Source organism: Parambassis ranga, chromosome 17 (genome assembly GCF_900634625.1).
Source record: "Parambassis ranga chromosome 17, fParRan2.1, whole genome shotgun sequence".
Lineage (NCBI taxonomy): Eukaryota > Metazoa > Chordata > Actinopteri > Ambassidae > Parambassis > Parambassis ranga.
Window position 1 is genome coordinate 7642755 of NC_041037.1, and position 19342 is coordinate 7662096.

Sequence of the window (19342 nt, forward strand, 5' to 3'; positions counted from 1 at the left end):
GCAATTTGTTTTCTGTGTTGATTTTTTTAATCACTAGAAAACAATTTTCCCAGTTTTTGGGCTCCATTAAAAACCTCTTTCAGTCTAAACCCATAGAGTAGCCACTTGTACATACAGTCTCCTCTCTGTGTTATCTATTATGCTATGGCCGCCCAGAGTACACCACACTATGGCCAACTTGCCCTTCATTTGATAATGCTTTCCAGGCCATCATCAAAATATTATTATGTTATTCAAAATCTAAATTGCATGGTTATCGCTGGCTGCGACACAAACAGATGGGTAATTCATTTTGTCCATTTCTGGACACAATTATCTGATTAGACATTATGTTTTCTTGTCCAACTCCATTGAATGCGCTGTGTAGAATTAGACCCAACTGACATGGTGATTTTTTCACCCTCTTGTTGGCAGAGTCTTGTTTTTTTTCCTGCTGATATTTTCACTTGTTTTGGGTTTTCTTACAGTGGGAATTAGCAGGAGCAGCATGTGTTTTTTTCCCACAGCATATTGCCCCAGACAGGCAGGTTATGTTTTCCTAACCTCTTGTTTTTAAGCACCATGCACAGTGTGACAACATCCAGCTCAAATCCTACAGAATGTACAAGAATGCACAGCGCTACAGATTTACAACACTGCCCAGTTTTACTTTCTCAGATTGACCCATCAGTATGAATGTCACTCCGTACAATAAACCGAGCACCCAGGGCTGTTTTTGCACTGATTATACAGTAGACCCCCAGAGTTACCAGACACCTATTATAGGAATTATGCTGGTGTGAAAAAGACATGCGGTGACAACATGCAGCGAAATGGATTTTTTACGTCAGGGTCTGCACTCATATAAGCAGTTAAAGAGACCACCACAGTTGTCCTAACAAGAGACCTGACACTAATATCACTCAATTGCACAGTGTTATGTGTTATGTGGCACTGATCCCGTTCCACTTCCTGTTGGCTGCATTGCCTGCCCTGACTTGCTAAACGATGTTAAGTATTCCTGCTTGAGCATCCTCCACGCCTGTTTACAGTGCTGACACTGCCCGAAATGTTTATCCAAACACACAGGACGATAGGAGGGACAAACTTTAACGGGTGGTGCTCCGACAAATGCGTTGTGTCATTATCAGCATGACATGGAACAGTCAGCGATGGCACGGTGTGAATTATACAGCAGCCAGACGTTTAAGAACGTGAGCTGGGGCAGGGATTATGGCGAGGAGGAGGCCATGGCTGCCTGAAAAACATGGGTGTCAGAAGATATTTCAGTCACAATTATTCTGTTTTTGTTACTGCTGTTAAGAAACTCTGCTTTATGGAAGATTACGTCAAAAAAAAATATATATAATTGCCATAATCCCACAACTTGAAAAAAAGAAAAGAAAGATTTATTTAATTATTTTAGGATTTCTGGGGTCTCGCGTCTAAAAATAAAAGCACTCAAATTACATTTTATTAATAAAAAATGAACTTTTTTCATACAATGGCATCACATTTATATTTTGTCTTTAACTGTTACATTTAGATTTATAATATTTTTTTATAATGCAGCTTTTTATGCTGATGTTATAGGCTTGTTGTATCAAAATAAAAAAATATTTAAATAAATAAAAATAAAATAAAAATAAAAAGTCTATTTTTGTGCTGTAATTTTAGCAATCATGCAGTGTGTCTACTGATTTGCAGATGGTCATCATCCATCCATAATCTATTAATATCATAACTATATTTACAAGCATTGTGTAACAGTAAAAGCTACAGTAGATGTTCCTGCAGAGCCTTTAGTCCTAAAAAAAAAAAGTCTTGAAGTCTTAAACTAAGAGAACAAAAAGGTTATTGGTCTATTTTTAGAAGGTTTTATTTATAATATAAATGTTAACTAGGGCACAAAGGTAGCAGGCACCGAAGAAAAAAATGCCTTGTTATCTTTTTTTTATCTTTCTCATCAAGCAAAGGTTAATCATCATGTGCGACTAAAGGAGGTGACAGTGGGAATGTGCTCTAATTAGTAAAGACAATTAAAGTAATAATGTGGTAAGAAAATTAGAAAACTTAAAAATTTGACACCGAGAAGAAAAGTCTGCTATTTTCTCGGGTCCCCTGTCGTTCTGCATTAGGTGTGATCTGTGCCTAACACTACACAAGCAGAAGAGTGGCACGTAACCCTGAGCGACAGGCAGCAGTCTGACTGTAACCTAAATGGGAAAAAAAAAACTTAGAAAATCTCTGATCTCACATGTGAAAGCTTTCCTAAATTTAGGACTAGCAGCCATCCTTCACCCTGTAATCAATTTGAAGCACATCCAACCCTCTGACCAACACCTGAATGGTAAGTGCTTCCTGCCTGGATTGAATTTGAGGCTGGGAGGCTGGGGGAAAAAAAGAGAGCGGAAAAAAGGACACCTCTGTCACTTTGCAGCCTACAGTGCAGGAACACATGCAACCTTAGCAGCAGCCATGTTCATACTTCTGAAAAAACACACAAATTATTGCTTAACACTGCACTTGTTACTTACTGAGTTATATTTTCCCTCTACCACTTCTAAATTGCATCACCCTGACTGATCATGCAGAGGACTCAGTGTGAGATGAGAAGTGCTCTCTCTTTATGCTATAGGTTTCTCTGTATTGTTGTTCAATGAATGGGATTTCCATGGAGGCCAAGGACCCTTGAATTTGATTGGTGGGCTTTGTGCCAAAAGCAGGAGAAAACTGCACACACGTCAGAGTCTGTAATTCATGTAACGACAGTGAAGGTGTTTTCACACATGTGGTATGACGATGGAAACATGATAATAAGAATTTGAGGGAGGCAGTTCTGTTTTAGAAGATAAACTTACTGCATAATCTGAGGTTTACTTTCAGTCTCACACACACTCATACGTGCTAATAAATATCGTAATTGTTACTGTGTCATCCTACTGTGTCTTTGTAAAGAAAGTATGTTCCAAATTAAAGTTTGGGTTCTCAAACCTCAGTGATGCATTTTATGCATGTATGAATGAATATTTTAGTTTTTTAAATGTTTAAATCTATGTATTAGATTGGTCATTTATTTAATATTTAGTCATTTATTTAATATTTTTATTTGCCAAATACTCATTCAAGGGCAAACTGTATGATAGCATGCAATTAAGCTGAAACACGTTCAATAAAATCATGAACAAATATCTCAAATATTAGCCTAAATCTAAACACTCCTGCAAACAAGATCCCATCAAGAATATTAAACATATAATATATTTCACACAAAAGTAATATGTTTGACGAAGACGATAAAGTATTGACCTGATTTATAATAATAAATAAATCACAATTTTTCCTGGTGAATGGCATAATTTTACAAATAAGTAAAGATTGTTGTTAAATTAATTAAATTGCCAGATTATAATTATTATCGGGGTCATCATCCTTCAAGCATTCTGCTGCGATACCCTTGGTTGCAGATCGTTTTGCGTCTTTGCTCCGCCCACTGACGACAAATCATAACCACAGGTATAAAAATAAAAGCCTATGATGGAAAACCTTATTTGTCCCATTATACCTGCTGTTTTCAAATTACCTCATTTAAATGATTCTTTCACTACCAAACCATAAAGTAGCACAAAAAAAAGAATTTTCTTTGGACACAATTAAATTGTTTTGATTTGAACTTGTATTAGAGGACCAGCAGAGCTTCCAATTTCAGCAAGAGGATGTCAGACAAAGACAGAGGTTGCAATGCTTGGCAGGAGATTCTCCACTTCTGCTGGTATTATAGACACATTAGACACGCTGCAGGCCTAGTTCCCCCCTATGGAAATGACCCGCTTACTGTAATTTTAGGAAACATGCAGTAGACGCTCCACCTTCTCTTCCTAATCCCTGCTGCTGAACATTTTCAGCAAAGACAGACTGAGCAAACCATCTGCACTCACTGCAATGAGCTCAGGTACTTGTAGCTGTGTTTTTTTTTAATCCACAAAAAGAAGACATTCTACCCACTCACTTATTATAAGGCTGGGACTGCACATGTTTTTATTATTCCAAGGATACTAATCTTTTTCAAGAGAGATCTCAGCTCCTATAGTAACCACCCTGTCACCTGCTGTCATATTTCCAAAGTGGTAGTTTCTGATTAAAGAAAGAAAAGTAGAGGAAATCGATCGCACCAAGCAGAGCTTTTTTTTTTATAGTGTGGCTCACTATTCAGCGGGAGATAAATCAAGCTGGGTGGGTGCTCAGGCTAATAACTATTTCAAAGTCCCAATAAAGCCCAAACATCTGATATGACTTAGGAAGCTGATAGAGGCTTGGCAAGGGAGCTCGTACAGAATGTTGAAGCTTTTTTTTTGGTCAGAGCTACAAAATCTCCACAGACATATATAATCACCTTTCCCTTGTTTTATTTATTTACATCTTATTATTGATGTTCGCAGATGGCACAGATGCCAAATCACTCACTACACCGGCAGTGAATGTAAATATGGGAAGAGAGCTGCTCTGCCAACGTCTTCATCAATCAAACCTTTTATTACCCGAGTTTGATAATAAGGGCGAATATGGGAATAGCTTTGTTTTTGGCAATTCCCCCATTGCATTTGGCTTCTCTGTCTAGTTTCTTTAGACTAATAAACACATGTTGCATTGAGTTTACTAATTATCTCAAAAATTTCAGCAGTCAACCTTTTTTTGTGCTTGGAAGGATTCCAAACACGAGGTTTCCAGTAAATTCTTTGCACATGGTGAACGAACACAGGCCAGTGATTTACAGCTTCACTAAGTCATCTCTGATAACAACATTTACTAGATCATTTCATTAATTTTTCTTATAAATATTTTTAAGGATGTCTGAGAGAAGACCATCTGCTGCCAACATCTTTGGCTACATTTACTTGCAATTGCAAATAAATGACAACAAATTAGGTTGTAATAGCAAAAGGTTTTCCAGAGTCACATTGTGCTCTCGTTTTTTTTTTTCTGGCAATCAAAAATCATGTGCATTTTATCACTATATGTTTATGTGTTTCAGGAAAACAGACCTTGTATGCACTGTATTCACGTTGACATCCTATACAGCTGCAACTAACATGACCTCCACCAGCCAATCAAAGCTCTCCTACTTTGAATGAATGTCTGTGAATCCATTGTAAACAGTCCTTATACATGAGCCACAGGTATTCTACAACAAAGCACGCTTGTCCTAGTGGGAGGCTGCACACACACATTATCAGCCATAATCCTCTTATTTCCTTTCTCCTTTTAAAAAAATGTGTCTTTCCTCTCGACCTCAACGGAGGAGGTAGTATTTCTATACTATACATGTCGTCTGGCAGCTGCTGCGAGCTCACACTTCATTTTGCGGGGGCTTCCGAGAACCTCAAGGTCCAGAGAAACACAAATAACACATGCTGCCGAAAATATAAAATATCTCTTTCCGTGCGCCGATCGTCTGCAGTATAGGCTGAATCACAAAAAACAAAAAAAGATCTGGCTGACAGAGAATGCTTTGAAGGTTTTAGTCATACCCAAATGTGCTGTTTTTCCTCTCATGTGCCTCGTCAAGGTTTCTCCCCTGTGCGTCTGGTTCGTGGATGCTGGGAGAGGATCTGGTACAAAGAGAATTGCAGATCAACTTTAGCTTGACAGTAGATGAATACAGCCAAGCACAAAGAGCCTAAACAGCATTGCCTGCACCTCAGCATACATACAAAGCACATTTTATTTTGCATGCAATGTGCAGAGAGGACTCTATGCCTGCATTATTTGCAAAAAATGTACCTCACATTACCTCTGCACAATAACAATACTCTTCTGTTTCACAGCTGGGGCACGTCCATCTTACTCTGCAATAATCTGGAGCTTTTATGAGAATATTAGCAGAGACATTACATAATTCATTAAAGTGGCTCTTCAGACTGTGAATCAGAGGCACATGGCTGCGGTTTGCAGGACAAAGCTTTTGCCGAATTAAGCGACGCCAAGGGTGCTGCTGGTGATTGTCCTTGCTATGCGTGATGGTCCTAGTATCTCATAAATAGACACCCATCCTGCTCTTTTCATGCACCAGACAACCCTCAGCCCTCCAGTCTGCAATAGAATAATAGTTCTCGGGGCAAACAAAAACCAAAAAAAAGGCTCATTAATGGTCCAGATAGCAGGGATCAAGAAAGTGGACCACAAAGAAGGAAATAACAGCACAGAGCACAGCATTCAGATAGAGGAGACACGTGTTGGATACAGGTTTAAAATGTCTTCTGCAACTCAGACTCTTTGCAGAAAGCAAATAAACCTATTTTATTGTTTCACACTCGTAACAGTATCAAGTAATTGAGTTTGCAGCAGTTATTTACGTGTTTTTTGTGTATATTATTCCAGGCTACATTCACAGCAAATGAAAAGTAAACGCTGTAATAAGAGTAAAATTATTCCATGAGCATGTGCATGGATGTGATTAGACCATTAGCTCTGTGTAGTTGAAACACACTCAGTCGCTCCATTCAGGTGCAGACTGTATTAACACTGAGCAGATGTCGGTTCAAACCCCACATGTGTAAAAGTCGTTGTGAATGAAACAGGCAATAAGATCCAGAATACAAACAGCAGGGATAATGAGTGCAATATTTTAGAGCCTCGCACTTTTTTTAATGTTAGAATTAATAAAGGAGGATAATGGGTCTTTAGAAAAGGGGGAGGCGGAAATCAACGCAATTAGATGATATATATACATATACTGTACATTACAAACACATGCGCACATTTCTGAACACGCTTTCACTGCCTTGTGAAGTTCACACTTATGTGGACATAAGAAATATGACCCCTGTAAAGTGGCTAATTTAATATAATATACTGACAGACATCCATCATCATTACTTATACATTAAGTTTAATGCCAGTTTTCTACTAATTATTAAACCATAATAAAAACTCAGAAGCGTTGCTACCTGTAGCACTAATAAAATCAAAGATGATGAGTGTATAATAAAAAAGATTTATCAAAATAAACTCATAACTCTGACTACAATTAGCAAATCTGTTGCATTAAAAATATCTGTCATTAAAAGAGTATGTCTTTTTTCCAGGGGTGCCAAACCTCAAACTACAGAAGATTATTCAAAAATACTGTAACAATACATACACAAATAAAAAATAGTCAGAGTTTAAAGTCAATTTGACTTTTTCCCCCTAACTTGTGGCTTACACTTCAAACTATTCCGAGTTATAAATCAAATCACTTTACGAGAATGAAGACAGCGGCACTGCATCTTTTCTGTCTGTATAAACAAGCCACATCTGTTGTAACACTCAAAAAGACTGCTCTCACACATACACACGCCATGCAGTTTACACAACTGCCAATACAACTTTTAAATTACAGTGTGTGGGGGAAAAGGATGTCACATTACACTCCCTGTCCTTGAGGAGAAAAAAAAAGAACTGCGTTTGTCTTGGTAGATATATAAAACCACGGATATGTAAATGTTTTGTAAAAACCCCAGAAAAGTAAAGTGAAATAAGAAATGAGATATGGACAATAATATGAAAGGCACCGCTGCCAACCCACATTTAGCAGTATTAATAAAACTGCAGCAAGTATAAACATGTCACAGATGAGTTGCAGTAAAGGGAGTCTGGTCTCCTGCAAGCTGGATGTATTTAATAAAATAGCTGCTGTGTGAGAGAAATCTAGGCCAGAGCAGTGTTCTGTTTACCACTATTTAGCCCCAGAAAGCACTGGAAGGGGTTTCTGTGAGGTGGAGGGGGGAGAGGGTGCAAGAGCTGAAAAATAAAAAAAATAAAAATAAAAAATCTTGCTGCACCTTGTGAAAACAGTTGGGGAAAATTAGCATTGTTGTTCTCATTTCTGAGCTTCAGACGAGCTACCATCAATAAAATCAATTCCCCTCCCTGTCATGCTTTAATCATTCACGTAAACAGTTTTAATCAAATCTGCAAAACTTCAATGAATCCTTTCCCGTTCAGATGCTTCATGTGGCCTCCCTCACCCCTATTTATTCTGGTTTCCTTTAGCTGTTCCTTCCCATTTCTTCTCATCTGTTTGCATTTTGTTTATTTTTTCTTTTACTCTGCTTTGTCTACACTCAAAAAACTTGTGTGAACAGATGATTTCTTTTTTCCCCCCTTTACCTTGGCTAATGAGAGCAAAGAACAAAAGATACCTACTGCACTGAAGACATTACCAGGAAAAATGGAGGGCCTATTTCACAGACATGGATTAAACTAATCCTGGTCTAATACACTGAAAAAGAGAACTTTGGCTGTCTGTCTGTGAGACCAATCCTTAAATCTCACTGAATTTAAAATGTCTGATATTTCTATACTCTGCATTAATTAACATAGGAACCTCTCAGGACAAAGTACTTCACTGATAGGACAGAGATGGGTCACATGTGGATTTATATAAACATGTTTGCGATTATTTGAGTGCATTATAAGTGCACAGTGAATAAAAGAAACTCTTACTGCCTCTGTTTTTTTCTCTCTCTCCTTTCATTTGCTTAATATATTAATCTATTCTCTTTCATCCATTTCAGATTATAGCAAACCTTTGCTGTATAACTGCAGTGGTTGCTTCTATAGTTAAGCATAAGTTATTGCTAAATCATGACGTTCCTCCATGTTTTCTTCTTACATGTACGGACAATAAAAAGCAGCAAACACATCGAATTCCCATCATCCCATTTTTGCTTTCTTACACTGAAAGTGCATTATTTATTACTACCTAATCTCAAATGCTTCCTAAACATAGCTGACTGAGTGTGTAGGCAGCTGATGTTACCATTGCTAAGGCAGTGTGTAAAATATTTTACATGTACACGTCCCCTCTGTGACTGTAGGACCTCTGCAGACAATAATACAACATAACCACGCAACTGTGCAGACCACTGGGCAGGATAAGAACAATATTTGCATTGCTGCCATTAGATTCAGTGATTCTGAGCTCAGCTGTCCTTCACTCAAGTGCTGCGCCTCTGCTGTTCTTTGATGTGAGAACATTGCCCCCTGCTGATTTCCTTTTGTACACTATCAGAGGGCCTGACAGGCCAAGCTGACTGACAGAAGACATGTGGAATGAAGGGGGTCACGCAAGTGCTGTAGGATGATCCCTCTTAGCTTTGACAACTTTTTCCCCCCTGCTTCTCTCTCATGTCACAACTCTGGTGTCATCGTGTTGTGTGTGTGTTTGTGTGTTTCATCTGCAGCAGCAAGTGTATCATGTTCTGGATATGTTGTTGATATTTGTTTGGACTTCACAAAGCAAACTGTTTGAAAAAAATAAAAATCAGACAGAATGAAGTCTCGAGCAGTCTAAATAATTTATTCATATTATAAATATTTATATAATAAGAAAAGCAGACTAATTGAGTCCAGCCAGAAGTTATTTTTAATGCAGCTTTAAGCTTCTCTTCAAATCTTAAGTATGTCTCTATAGCATTAAATATTCATGACTTAATAAGCAACAATCAAAGTTAAAGCTATGGAAGAAATACAGAAATTCTGCTCCATATATCGTCACTTTGATTCCAAATGTTGCCTATTTATGATTTTTTTGGGTTTCTGCTGTGACATAAACGACAGAGAAGACCGCAGACAAATGGTCAGGCTGAATATTTTCCTCTGCCAACACACACCAGCTTCATCTTCAGGTGATGTTGAGTAAAAGAAGTGTTTATTCCTTTTACACTGACTGACAACAACTTGTTTAGCTGCATCAGCAAAATACATCCAATATTACAACCATCTGGCTGATACCGTGAAGTGTAAACACGGTCTGCAACAATGTAGGAGTCACGCATGGATGACAGGACTGAAGGTTTATCAGCAGAGCGCTGCACTATAAGGAACACACTGTCAGCTCACCCTTGTCACATCCTGCAGCCATCTCTCCACCACTTCAACCACACACACACCAATGTCGACAAGATGTAAAAATAAACGAGATTAATCAGACTAGGCCACCTACTTCCATGCTCTAGTTTGAATGCTTGTTGTGGGTCTGTCTGTGCATTGTGCATTGTGTGTGCGATGACACATTTTCATCATAGCCAGCAAGTTTGTCTGTTCAGTTTGTCTCTTGTAAATGTGTCAGATTCTTGCACTTGCCCAACTTTCAACACTTCCATTGTGAGAGCTGACTGTTACTGCCTGATTCCCCCCCAGCCTCAACAAATAATCAGCCTATTTAAATAAACTGCAGATACCTGATCTATAGTAGCTATAGGTGATGCCTCTTGTCACTGGCTGATTGTCCAACCAGGAAAAAATCTGCATTTAAACAGAGGTCTGTGTAAGATATGTAGAAAAACATATATATTCATTTTAGTGAAACAAAAGGTTTGACAGTGAGCAGTGTAAAGCTTGTGCTTTAGAGTAAATTATATGTTTTACTCCTGATAAGGCATCGAATGAAAGCTGTCAGAAAAAAAAAAACAGGTTCATAAATCCGAGCATGTGTCAGAGTTCTAAATACCATGTGGATCCCATTTTAACTGTCAGCCAGAGAAGCATAGCCTATATTTCATGATGAAATGCTCATACATACTGGTTGAGTCATCCAGTATAATGGCTGCAAGATTCTAAACAAATGTAGAAAAAATGCCTAGTGAGAGAAATTGGTATTCTAAAAGCAGCCCCACTTTCAAACTGATGATAATCTGTATTCACACAGTCTGCCATGTCAGATGAAAGCATTCAATTAGCAGTCAATTCTATTCAGTATTTTCTATCATGCCACCAGTATTTACATTCTGTGTCAGCACCCAAAGCAGCTCCCTGGCTAACAGCTTCAGCAGGATTCACTCCTGATGAGAATGTGAGTAACACTGCTGTGAACAAAGTGCATAAACAAGTGTTTTGTATTAATCAGAGACATGGGATTCTAATGCCTGATGCTCCCCTACCTCGTGGCTGTAGATGTGAAGAGCCATAAGTTGAAGTGTCATCCTTTCAGTCCTAACCTCCGATAAAAAACTCAGACTCCAGTGAAGAGATGAAACACCTCTGGCGCTTTGATTTGCAGCCTCATACTGGCAGGGCTCTGTGCATGCCCTCAGCATGAAGCTTGTCCCCACACCAGGTGTTCTCAGAGCTGATTGAATTTTGCTTGCTATCTACATGACACCGTTGGACTCACAGCAGATGCATACAAAACAATACAGTAACTGCCTCCCAGTTAATGCACTTAAAAAAAACAGGGCAGGCACATCAGTGTGGCGAGGCTATGATAATATTAGCTTTGTGTTTCTGTGGGTGGCATTGTGCTATTATTGTGAAGTGACAAGCACTGCCTCGAGATATTCTTTTCTGAGGATAATAAAGCATCAGCAGTAGGCCTCATCTCATGCAACTCAATAATCAAACTCATACTGAGATGCTGAGGAGCATCTCAGTTCCTTTGTGTGTTTGTAAATTCGTCCAGTGTGGGGATTTTTTCCTTTTTTTTTAAGTCAGAGCTGTTATTAACATTGTACTGTGGCAGAATAGGAGGGGGTGGCAGACACATAAAAGAACATATTCCAATGCCAAGAACAGACCAGTGGGAGTCTGTATTCACTGAAAAAGACCTAAAAGCCATTCTGTGGTGACGATACCTTTACTCTGCCCATGTGTCTTGCTGGGTCAGCCCAATAGCGCTCCAGGTCAGCTGAACTTCTGGACGACCCCATGCTGAAAGAGATGAATTCCAACAAACAAACAAAAAAATGTTTTATAGAATGTATTTAATACATTAACTTATTGTTGTTGTTTTTAATATACAAACCACAGTACAATTTGTTGCAGTCCTCATGACTATAACTCATATTCATTTCATCATGATAACCATTATGATATTTCATAATGATAAAAAAAAACACCAAATCACTGTAGAAGAACCAGGGCATGAATGCTTCCATTGTTAATTGGGGGTATATTATTGTATAGCCTACATTAATTGTGTTATCAGGAAATGCATGGATTTCTGTCAAATGAGATAAACTAGATTTATTGATTTTACTGTATGCTAATTGATCACTGCTTGCAGTAATGCATATAACTCATTCTTTCATAGAAAATCCAACACATCACAATATGAAAATGTGTATGTGTGTGTGTGTATTGTAAAATAGGCTATTAAAGAGATGGAAAACATTTGTGAAATCCTTACCATAACCTCCCTCTTTTTCCTTTTGCTAATTGTGCTTACCTTGTTCATGACTTTTAATGGCAGCGGTGTGTCTGTCAGTCAGGAGCCGCTGGTGTTGTGCTCCGTGTAACAGGAAGTTGTAGCTGCTCTTTGCACCAATCAGCTGTGAGGTTACTTGGACGCCCTGCCCAAACAATACAGGCAGTAGCAGGACAAATCCCAGGAAACAGAGCGCTGCAGAATTTTCATTATATAATAGATAGGTTTTATTAATTAAGTTTAAGACTTTTTTGCTGGGGTTTGAAAATGAGTGACATCGAAACATGTCATTTTAAATCTTGCTGAGACTACAGCTTAGAGAAGCAGCCGCTGTTAGCAAGGTGTCAGTTGCTAGCCGAGTTAGCTAACATACGTGATAAGCCCGGTAGCTTGTAGAAACAAAAAGTTGTTTTACAGAAGCTCGTGTTAGGTTGTAATCTAATGCCGATCAGCTATTAACCATTTTTGTGTATCGGGTACATGTTAACAACGCAACGAATCGGCACAGGCCGATGTGTTTATGTTCGTTGTCATCGTTCGTGGTTGAAATTCAAGCTAGCAAGAGAAGGTTGAGTTAGCTTAGCTGCTACATCAACGACAACATTCACCAAACTGGACAAAACATTGGATTTAGTCGGGTTTAAATCGGGCTCGGCAGGTTCGCTGACGCCCCAGAAGAAGATGAAGAAGAGAAAGGAACTGAACGCCTTGATCGGACTCGGAGACAGTAAGAGAAAGAAGACCAAAAAGGGGTCTGGTCACAGACTCCTCCGAACCGAGCCGCCGGACTCAGAGTCCGACTCCACCTCGGACGACGACGACTTCAACAACCTGAACAGTGGAGTCAACTTTGGAAAGTGAGTGAGCAGTTTTATAGGGTGGTTGCGTGGTCTAAATTTAGTAATAGTTTTGCGCTGTCATTATTATGCTGTTCATAATTAGTTGACAAAATGTAGTTATAGTTTTTATTTTGCACCCGCAGCTGGAAATCAGATTTAATTATCTGTGTGGGCTTATTGACGTTTTTTTAATATGAATATTTAGTATCAGTTCACTTGTACTTCTATTTCTGCTTTAAGGAAAGCATTAAACAAGAAGTTAGAGTCTTTTTAAAGCTTGATTTTAGTCATATTTCAGCTTAAATAGAGTATATGATGGGTATATGGTTCATATTTTTAAAAAAAAATGGTTACAAGTAATTCCTATAATTCCCCTGACATTGCATGCAGCCTTCTGAAAATATCTCCTTCATTAATAATGAAAGGGGATGTGCAGTTGTAATGTCTAATATTACCATGTCTCTTCTCTTTACAGAAGAAGCTACACGCAGTGCTGCAATGTGTGCTACCCACTGTTTCTGTTCATTATACTAGCCGCCTGTGTCATGGCCTGTGCTGGGCTCATATGGATGCAGATCGCGCTGAAAGAAGATCTAGATTCACTGAAAGAAAAGCTGCACAGCAGTAAGATTCTCACGGCTTTGTGATGATTGTAATAAAAACCCCACTGCCCTTTGGACTCTTTAACCTGTTGTATGCCAGTTAAACAGTATCACACTCGTTTGATTTTATCACTGCTGTTTATTTGTCACAGTGGAATCCAGCCAGAAGGCGTCTTCAAGTGAAATACCAAAACTAAGTGAAGACTTGAAAAACAAAGAGAGAAAACTTGATGACATTGAGAATGGGGACAAAGGGTTGAACAAACTCTGGACTAACCTCACCGAAATAAACAGAAAGGTCAGTAGTCTCCTTATGACAAGCTGTTGACAGGTGAGAATCCCTATAAAATAATAAAAAAAAATACCACAAGGGTGTAACTTGCAAACATAGATACCATGTTTACAGTGATGTACTTTGCTCTGGCTTGGTGCACCTAAACAAATAAGACATGGATAGTAGGATGGAAACTTAATCCCCCAGATGTGACTGATTGGTTTTTGTCATTTTACCCCTACAGATCAATGTGCTGGACTCTGCTGTAAACCATTTAAAGGCCAATTTGAAGTCTGCTGCTGATTTAATCAGTCTTCCCACAACAGTTGAAGAGCTTCAAAAGGTAAAAAAAACATAGTGGAATAAAAGGACGGTTGTTTTTAGTTTCTTAACTGACCTCGCTGATATGTTTCTTTTCCAGAGTGTTGCAACAATTGGCAGCACACTAACAAGCGTACAGCACGATGTGACGACTATGCAGGCTGCTCTTGAAAATAAGAAGAAAGATGAAGAGTTGAAGAAGACAATGGTAAATTTAAAACCAGTACCTGTTTATTTTAACCCTGAATAGCCGGCAGTTGGTACGACAACATTCTTACTGTAACATATTTACCATACCTTTTTGTGTACTATTACTAGTTGGTGTGTACCTCAGAATGAATCATCAATATGTTTTCCACCTCCAGTAAATATGCATGTTGTCAGTGAGAATAACCTTTCCTTTCACAGCCATGTATTTCCAACTGTTTAAGGTTTAATACAGTGTTTTGGGCATCTTACAAACATCATAAAAGAAACACGAGATGCAGTGTTTCTCATAAATAGAGCAGGAATCCAAGCACCAGTATTTCACATGGGCACGGCTGATGTTGGGTTTCACTTATTCACTTGTTCACATATTTGACAGCTTGTCTTTTTTATTTACATCTCTGTTCTCACAGCAAATACTGCTGGAGGCTGATTTTCTCACCCACACCCATGAATATATGTATGGAGACAGATGTGTACATAAAACCAGTTAGAAGCGCATGCTTTTAGGTGCTTGAGTGAATTATCTAAATAATTTGACACACCAGGAGACAGTGTGCTTTTATACATTCCCAACTGCAGCCACACATTTGTCTCACATGGAATTGAAGCAAAACTCCCTACATATGTCCAAGATGATTCCATTAACATTAAAGTGTTAATCCAAACTAGAAGCTGTGTCGAACTTTGCCACCGCCTAATTAATTCGTTTATTTGTTTGCCCACGCACACACTTAATGCTTTTGCAGTTCTTGTCAGGCTTGCATTGAAGGAGTCGTTGGGTTAAGAAGGTCCTGTCATCTCTTGGATCCATGCCTTGAGTTTTTCATTCATAATACATGAAGTGCCAATCTATTTTAGGAGCGTAGATGCTTTAGTTTGCAGAGTAAAAAGTAGGTCAAACATCTGAGACGACTGCGGAATGTCTTTTCTACTTTATATTTTATAAGGACAACAGGATGGGAAGAGAGGCCCAGCACATAATTGCAAAAAAAACTTGGATATATTATACCGTGACCTCAGTAATTATGTGGCCTGTAATTACACTTATATGCTGCATAGCAAGCAAGGCTACCAGAGCACTTTTCCTCCCTATTAATGTGATTTACATGTATTTATTTTACCTTTTTCTTATAGGACATAACAGACCTAAGACGAGCCATGAGTGAGGTTAACAAGACAGAGGAGCAGCATCACACATGGACTGATGAGCAGATCCACATCCTCCTCTCTACAGTGGCAGATCTTCATCAAAGAGTGGCCTCATTAGAGAATGGGTCAAAACAAATGGTGACTAGCAAGAAGCTTTACATTTTTGTGGCAGAATACAAGTACGCTTCAGGAAGTTTTACATATTAATATCTACTTTCTGTTTCAGAGCAATGACGCAGCAGCTCCGCTGGTAAACAGCAGTCAGGATACAGCAACCGAGACCCATGAAGAAGCTGCTACAACCAAAGCATCACCCGGGGTTGTGCAAGGTACGGCCAGGGATAAGCCAGTTTATCCTTCCCCTTGGGTTGCATATTAATATTTATTCTACACTCTTCTTTAGCAGAGATATCCACACCGATGACAGAGGCACAAAGGAGCAGACGTCCTCGTTTCTTAACTCCAAACCGCTCTAAAAGAAATGCGGTGACAAACTGTCCAGAGAGGGTGTCCCTGCCTGGCGTCACTTCTCTGAAAGGTGCACATGTTTTACATTTCTGCATCCATTAAAGCAATAGTTTGACATTTTGTGAAATACTCACACAGTAACAAACACAATAAGACTTAGAGTTTATTCTTCAAATAATAAAAAAAACAAATAATTCAGCACATAATCTGTTTTTTTAAGACTTGTTTTAGATGTTTATGCATTGATTTCACAGAACAGGTGCCATGTGCTCATCAATGAGCTTTAAAGGTGCTGACAAATGAATTTTGTTTCCTATTGACAAGCTAGTTGCTTCCTGTTTTTAATCCTAAGATAATCTAAGAGACCACTTATTTAACCAGACAAAAAAACAAATACATTGTATTTTTAAAATATGATACCAATTGAAATTGTTTTCTTCACAGTCTTAGAAGATATCTTCCAGCAGGCAGGCATTGGACACAATTCACTGGGATTGACCCACCGAGACCTGAGTAAAGTATTCGGAGCATCAACACCCAGCAATCATGTCATGGAGTGCTTTGACAATGACGGGGACCAGAGGTACTCCCTGATGGAGCTGAGAGCTGCTGTTGGTCTGTGAGCACGTCAATGCTGCTAGCAGTGAACAGTATTGAACACCCAGCAGGGTCTAGCGGGTTTGGGATTTCCAGGCCCTTTTCTGTAATTGCTGCACTTTGATGAACTGAATATTTATCATACTGATTGTGGAAAAAAAGTGGCACTGGCATGCCCCCCCAATCACTCCTTCCTCTGGTCCATTTTAACATAACCTCAGCCACAAAGCGTTCCTTTACATTTTAACAGTAATCCATACGAGTATGTGTACCTAAAATATTCAGCTCTTATTTTAGCTTATTCCTTGAGTCTGTTTAAGTGAATAAATCATGCAAGATAAGTGTTGTTGTTTTCAAAATAACAACACTTATTCTTTAACCTCACTTTAACAGTTGCTGTTCATATGCCTGCTTTTTGACCTCCTGTTATATTTTAATGTAACATTTTTGTATATTAGCATCACTCAAAGTCTGCATATGTCCTTCATCAACACAAGGTACACTTGATCTAAACCTTAACTTATAGGACTTGAGATAGAATTTAATGAATGTTTACAAATGACTACTATGGTCTTTGGTTTTGTTTTTAGACGGTTTCCTAACTTATCAGAGACACAGTGAGCATTAGAGTTGACACTTTTGTATGCTTTTTTTTCTAAGCTTGATCTAAAGTTTGATTCCTCTTACTGTTCAGTGTTTTTCCTTGTTTATCTTCAAATAGCTGGGGTTGTGTACCTGTACATTTATCTGTAGTTTATTGTTTATTTGTATGTTTTTCTTGATGTTCTGCAGATGAAGGGCTATGATCATTTTTGAATTACTCTGAAAGAATTTTGAAGTGGTAACTCGTAAGGCATATGTAGCAATAATGGAAGTGGCTTAGAAATGGCTTGTATTAGAATTGCAGTGGACAGAAGTTGCACCTAGCTCACAAACATGTTAACAGGTAGTATAAGAAGCACTGACCATCACTCTTTTACTTGATCCAGTTTAATGGCCTAATATTGATGTATTTACAGAAAACAGATTTGTCAAACTTAGTTGTGCTCTGTAAAAAAAAATATATTCTCAAACAAGTATCTTTTGAAGGAGGTCCGGTTGGTTAAAAACTTCTTTTGGGTGTTAATCTCAACATTTTGAAATAATTCTTCTGTGCTTTGCATGTTGCTTTTCATGTAACATGTACACATAATTTATACATTTGATATAGCCGACTTGTTGTTTTTGCAGGACAATGGTTACTTGAGCTTAAACATGTAACAGCTTTGGCCATCATAACAAAGATTTTGGGTCCATGCTGCTACTGTACATGAGAGATTTTATGAATGTGTTTTTGTTTGAGCACCAATGAATAAACACAGTTAAAGGTTTGAGTTCTGTTCTTTCAAATAACGAACTGAGAAACTCCTTGTGTGACATTTATTTTTTTACTACAATGCTGCAATCATGTCCAGGTCTGTCTGAAACATACAAAAACACATGCAATGATGATGATCTCTTAAACTTATTTACAATTCTCAGACTGATGACAAGGTGTACAAAGAAATGTCCCCATAATGTCAGGTCAGTCATACATGGCTTTGATTTTGAGACAGTTATGCCAGAGCCCCTTTAGCCCTCCAGTCTCTGGACAAAAGTCCCAGCAACTCCTCTTCATCCTCCTCCTCCTCCTCATTGCTGCCATCAGTCTCCATTTGTTCCTTCTTTCTTGATGGAGGCTTGGTTTTCACCATGTCCCGCTTGTCTCTCAGCAGCTCCACCCTCTTGTAACACGCAATTTGTTCATCAATTTCGTCTATCTGACGTTCAATGCGCCCCTCCTCGTCTTCCTCTGCGACGATGGCCTCAGATTTTGTGTTCACCTGCCGTATCTCCTTTTGAAACTCTTCCCACTCTTTATCCATTTGATCCTTGGGTGCGTCAACATTGCGCACTTTGGCATCTCTTACTGGATCGTCAAAGAAGCCCTCAGGAAGCGCCTCGGCTGTGTTGTCTTTCTTTTCACTACTCTTTTCCTGCACATCTGCTTTGAGGATGGATCCTGAGTGGGAGATGGCAGGCGTGGATGGGATGGAGCTGTCAAAGAAGTCAGCTGGTAGCCCAGCAGTTTCAGCATTCTGTGTATGGGAGTCTGTGGTTCCTGCCTCCTCTGCGTCTTCTTCGTTGTCATCATCATCATCATAAACTCCAGCCAACAGACTAAGACCTGCAGACTTTTGACTAGAAACTGCTGCTGGCTTCACAAAGACATCTTCTGACATTTCTGACGCAGATTGACCTGCAACCGGTGCTGGTTTCGTCTTTTTTCCGGGAACGTCCTCGTCGTCCGGCATTTTCCTTTTTACTGGTTGACACTGTGGTATCACTGGTTGACTTTTGGCTTCCTTCAGCTCAGCAACCTTTTCTTTATGCTGCTTTCCAAGAATGTGAGTTGGCCACAGCAGCTCAGACTTCACCTGCACATTGCACAGGACACAGCTGAGGTGCCCCAGACTATTATATTTTGCAAAGGGAGATTCGACGCGCTTCTTGTCTGATGATTGTCTTTGTTTCTCCCTCATCAAGCGACGGAGTTCTTCTTGATTTACAGTTTTCTTCCCTTTCTTGGACGTTGCCATTTTTGTAAACAGCACGTTAGCCAGCTAGCTTCTTGCTTCCCGATGAGCTGCGTCTCATAAAGATGACTTAAACGGCGGCAAGTCACGTTCTAATCTCG

The 19342-nt window shown here is 39.0% G+C and overlaps 3 protein-coding genes across 6 annotated transcripts in view; 1 reads left to right on the top strand and 2 right to left on the bottom strand.

Moving 5' to 3' along the window:
- Positions 1-12327, bottom strand: part of adgrl2b.1 (adhesion G protein-coupled receptor L2b, tandem duplicate 1) — a 115607-nt gene extending 103280 nt beyond the window's left edge. For 2 of the 3 annotated variants that reach the window (XM_028427271.1, XM_028427274.1), the window contains exons 1-3: positions 12188-12327; positions 11595-11670; positions 5508-5588 (exon numbers count right to left, since the gene is read on the bottom strand). The gene's annotated coding sequence lies outside the window, so the exon portion shown is untranslated. The remainder of the gene's footprint in view (positions 1-5507; positions 5589-11594; positions 11671-12187) is intronic. The other variant, XM_028427273.1, reaches the window with a different exon arrangement.
- Positions 12290-17996, top strand: efcab14 (EF-hand calcium binding domain 14). 2 transcript variants are annotated; one of them, XM_028427279.1, is made up of 9 exons: positions 12290-13023; positions 13481-13629; positions 13760-13905; positions 14126-14224; positions 14303-14410; positions 15547-15699; positions 15788-15890; positions 15965-16099; positions 16474-17996. In XM_028427279.1, the coding sequence occupies exons 1-9, from the start codon at positions 12848-12850 to the stop codon at positions 16650-16652; spliced, it is 1248 nt and encodes a 415-aa protein (XP_028283080.1). In that variant the 5' UTR covers positions 12290-12847; the 3' UTR covers positions 16653-17996. The 2 variants fall into 2 exon arrangements, with proteins under 2 accessions (XP_028283080.1, XP_028283081.1); XM_028427280.1 differs by having other exon boundaries at positions 15968-16099.
- On the bottom strand, positions 17643-19314 carry znf830 (zinc finger protein 830). The gene has a single exon (XM_028427281.1). It carries the CDS (start codon positions 19242-19244, stop codon positions 18222-18224), a length of 1023 nt encoding a protein of 340 aa, XP_028283082.1. The 5' UTR covers positions 19245-19314; the 3' UTR covers positions 17643-18221.
- Positions 19315-19342: the final 28 nt, after the last annotated feature.